Source organism: Neovison vison, chromosome 13, assembly GCF_020171115.1.
Source record: "Neovison vison isolate M4711 chromosome 13, ASM_NN_V1, whole genome shotgun sequence".
In the NCBI taxonomy this organism is placed as follows: Eukaryota; Metazoa; Chordata; class Mammalia; order Carnivora; family Mustelidae; genus Neogale; species Neogale vison.
The window spans coordinates 62156352-62160900 of record NC_058103.1 but is presented as its reverse complement, the minus strand read 5'-3'; the positions used below and the strand labels follow the sequence as shown (position 1 = coordinate 62160900).

Here is a 4549-nt window from a genome sequence, read left to right as displayed (position 1 = left end):
CTGAGAGCCCTTCTTCCCAGATGAATTCTCATAGTATCACAGACGCGCACAGTGTCGATCGATACTGGATGGCAGACGTGCTCCCACCGTCAAGTGTAGGCACAGGGCCGTGGATTTAGCCGCCCTGCCGCTCGGTCGCAGCTTCTTATCAGCTCAATAAGGGCAGAGCACGTTAACCCGTTCCCCTGCGGACATCCACCCCGTTGCCTCCTGGCACGCGCCGCCCGCGGCCCCTTCCTCTCGACTTCCTCCCTCTCAGCTTCCATCAGAGTCCCTCGCGTCTGGGCAGCAGGGTCCCGCCCCGTAAGGAGGGCGTCCTTCGGTTGCCTCTCCGCCTGGCTCTCTGGACAGTCCCTCCCTGGAGGCAGATGTGGCGGTGAGTGCCGAGCTTAATCACACTCTGGAATCTTACCTTTCTGTATCTTCGTCCCCCCGGTGGGCGGCGGGGGAGGCGGCCTGGGCAGCCTTTAAGCCAGTTGCTGGGGCAGGCCGCTGCGAGGTGGGGTGGGGGCGCCGGCCGCCAGCCTCTCGGACCCCTGCGAGCCCAGCCAGGCGAAAACCCCGCCCCTGGCGCCCGCTCCCACTCCTGATTGGCCGGTCCTGCCTGAAGGCGACCGGTGGTCCCCCGGCCAGAGTCTCAGCTATAAAGGCAGCCCACGCATGACGGCTGTGGCGAAGCTGGGGTAGCTGCGGTGCTCGCCAGCTTTCACCGCGGCGCCCCCTTTACTCTTTGCCCCCTGACTCTCCTGACTACCATGCCGAGGGGCTTCCTGGTAAAGCGAACTAAACGGACAGGCAGCTCATATCGAGTGCGCCTAGCTGAGCGGGGCTTCCCCAGGCTGGGGCCCCAGGGGGCGCAGCCCTTCCCCGAGGAGGCTTCCAATGCCCCCCAGCCCAGTACGGAGCAGGTGGCACCCCCCACCTTGGAGGAGGCAGCGGTGGCCCGTGAACTGTCGGGGTCGTCCTGTCGGGCGGCTAGGGTGAGCCTGGGGGAGGACAGGCAGGAAGGTGCTGCGGAGTGGAGGGCGGATGGTAGGGAGGGTCCCGGGCCAAGCCCTAGCCCCACGAAGCCGGCGGGCGCGGAGCTGCGCCGGGCATTCCTGGAGCGCTGCCTCAGCTCACCCGTCTCTGCAGAGTCCTTCCCTGGGGGTGCAGCCGCAGTGGCTGCTTTCTCCTGCTCGGCGGCGCCAGCAGCTGCACCGACCTCGGGGGAGCAGTTCCTGCTGCCACTCCGGGCACCGTTCCCAGAGCCAGAGTTCCACCCAGACCCTGCGCCCCTCTCGGCCACCCTGCATGGCCTGAAGCGGGCCGCTGGCAATGAGCGCCGTGCCAAGGCACCACCGGGCTGCACGTCTGGACCTGCGGCCGCCGGAGTCAAGAAGCCAAAGGCGATGAGGAAGTTGAACTTCACTGATGAAGTGACCACGTCCCCTGTCCTGGGCCTGAAGATTAAGGAGGAGGAGCCCGGAGCACCATCCCGGGGTTTGGGGGGAAGCCGCACGCCACTGGGGGAGTTTATCTGCCAGCTCTGCAAGGAGCAGTACGCGGACCCTTTCGCTCTGGCTCAGCACCGCTGCTCCCGCATCGTACGCGTCGAGTACCGCTGCCCTGAGTGCGACAAGGTCTTCAGCTGCCCTGCGAATCTTGCCTCCCATCGCCGCTGGCACAAACCGCGTCCCGCAGCGGCAAATGCCCCCACAGTGTCTTCAGCCGACAGGAAGCCGCCTCCTTCGTCTTCCTCGACCTCCCCAGACTCTGGGGCTGTTGCATCTTTCTTGGCGGAGGGGAAGGAGAACAGCCGGGCAGAGCGAGGGGCCGATCAGCACTTGCAGGCGAGGGACAGCTCCAGGGCGGAGCAGCACCAGGACAGCACCGCGCTTCAGGGCCTCCCGGTGCTGTCCCACCCTGAGCCACCGCTGCCTCAGGTCCCTTATACGGAGGGGGTGTTGGGGCGCCGGATGCCTGGGCCAGGTAGTGCCAGTGGTGTTGGGGGACCCGAGATCTTCATGTGTCCATATTGTCACAAAAAGTTCCGTCGCCAAGCCTATCTGCGCAAGCACCTAGGCACTCACGAGGCAGGCTCTGCTCGTGCGCTTGCCCCAGGCTTTGGCTCCGAACACTGTGCCCCACTCGCCTTCGCTTGCCCACTGTGCGGGGCGCACTTCCCGTCCGCTGACATCAGGGACAAACACCGGCTGTGGCACGCAGTCCGCGAGGAGCTGCTCCTGCCTGCTCTGGCCGGGCCCCCCCCTGAAGCACCAAGCCCAGGCGGAGAATCCGACGGGAGTGCTCAGCAAATTTTCTCGTGCAAGCACTGCCCGTCCACTTTTTTTAGCTCCCCGGGGCTGACCCGGCACATAAATAAGTGCCACCCCTCAGAAAGTCGGCAGGTACTGCTGCTGCAGATGCCGTTGCGGCCTGGCTGTTGAGGAAGGAGATGAGGAAGATTGTGCGGTTGGCCTTGGAGGAAACAGATAATGGGAACTTCTGTGGGGATTTCTTGAATTTGCAAGTTTACCCTCTTTCCTGCCTCTATTTTTCTCTCCTAAAACTCCCAGTAGTCCATGTTCCGCCACAGAAGCGGACAGCAAAATGTAAAATCCCTCTCTAGAGCAGGTATGTATATGGTATAAACATTCGTGGTAAAGGACCGTCACTTTAAAGCCTTCTTGCTTTCCCCACGAAAATAGGATTTCCCCCCTCACTCTGGAGACCCTAACGAATCCTATATGACTTGTAATTCCTATGGAAAGTCGTAGTGAATGCGTGCATGTTTCAATATCTACAAAGGATTCTAGCTACCAAAAATGGTAGTCCCTAATTTTTTTTTTTTCTCTTGCCATCGCAGGCGCCTATGTAGTTTCTGTCTCAATAGGGTCAGATATCTTGCATTGTATATTCTGTGAATTGAAAGTTATGTGATTGGTGCCAAACTTAACGGGCGGGGGTGGAGGAGGGTGGGGAAACACTTAAGACCCATGCCTATGGGCAGGAAATGTAAGAGGATGTTTGCGCTTTTGGGGGATGTGGCTATCTCCCTGTAAACATTCCTTTTCTCAAGTATTAGTCCATTCTTAAGTTAGTGTTTGGAGGTGAGGTGGGGAGGGTGCCACTTTACTTGGAGGGAGTTGGGACACCCCCAAAATTCTCACCTTTAGCTTTTTTGGTGTGTTTTCAGGAAGAGATACTTTAAAACTTTAAATAACAGCTTTTTGGAAACACAACTTGTTTCCAGAAGTTTGACTGTTTTAATAGGGTTTCATCCAAATTGTTTAATCCTTCCATTGTAAATCTCATGCAGTGTTATTTATGAAACTATGTTCAGTTTAAGGAAGATGTTAATATCTATAATCCACTATGGAACTGAGTGGTAATTCATTCAATATTCATTTTTCAGCAGCAACCTGTTTTGAATTTTTGTAAACCATATTCAGTGTACACTCTGTACCCATGCTCTAATAGCCAGAGTTTGGGACACTGGCTGAGTATTGCTTGACAGATAGCCCATACTTGTAAGATGCTTACCACCAAATAAATGTACATAGCTGGTGCTTTTTGTGTTCTGTGTTTGTCCTGAGAATTTCATTGAACACAGCCTATTTTTCAAAGTCACATTTCTTATCTCCCCAAAGCCAGTATCCTACTTTAGGATCTTAGTGACCCATCTAGACAGAATACAGACAGGAAAATTATATTTTGTCAATGAATGTAATGGTGCAGAAATACAATGGGAAAATTTCCTTTGAAGTATGGCTTGCACAGACTGAGCTCCAAAAGGCTTTAAATCTAAAGATACTTTACTACCTAAAAATGTCAACAGAAAATATAAGTATTTTTTCTGGGGGGAAAAAAAAAAGCAGTTTTATCTAAAGATGAAAAAAATCACGTTAACCATGCAAATTAACTTCACTATTTCCAAGTTGGTGTTTTTACTCAATTTTACATATCATCAATCCATTAGCTGTTCGTTTTTTAAAAATGAAAGCACCATAGAAATGTGTAAATAGTTACTTTGACTTTCCTTTCTGAATTCTCCACCTTGGTTGTAGGAAACTGTCTGTATTGTTTAACCTTGTTCTCAGGCACTCTGTTTATTTTCTCCATAAGCATTCATAGATTTTATTTTCTACAGTTTCATAGCAATCTATTTTTATTTTTAAGAAAACAAAAACTTAAGTGCACGAACTCTGGAAGGTGGTTTTAGAAACTGTCTGCAAAAGGTCTCCCCCCACCAAAGTGCATTATAAGAGAAACTGAAAATTTAAAAATCAAAGCATCATGAATCTAAGATTAATTGATGCTTTAACCAAGTGCACTGGGTAAACATTCCGGCTAGCCGTTATGAAGGTAAAATTGCCTGCATTTTCAGTGACTATGGTAAAATCTCTGAGAAGTTGGGGTGTATCCTAACAAGGGAATTCAAATTCCTTTTTCATGATTTGCTAAGATAACCTAGGTTTATGCTTATATATCTCTCCATTAATCATACAGTTCTGCTTATTAAGCCTGAAAACATATTAAAGACAAATAGACAAGAGAAATATAAATG

The 4549-nt window shown here is 52.3% G+C and overlaps 1 protein-coding gene across 1 annotated transcript; it reads left to right on the top strand.

Moving 5' to 3' along the window:
- The first annotated feature begins 755 nt into the window (after positions 1-755).
- Positions 756-2489, top strand: INSM2 (INSM transcriptional repressor 2). Its single transcript, XM_044231141.1, has one exon. The coding sequence runs from the start codon at positions 756-758 to the stop codon at positions 2427-2429; it is 1674 nt and encodes a 557-aa protein (XP_044087076.1). The 3' UTR covers positions 2430-2489.
- Positions 2490-4549: the final 2060 nt, after the last annotated feature.

Excerpts from the sequence above, each read along its gene's own strand:
- INSM2 (XM_044231141.1), top strand. The coding sequence starts at position 756 with ATGCCGAGGGGCTTCCTGGTAAAGCGAACTAAACGGACAGGCAGCTCA.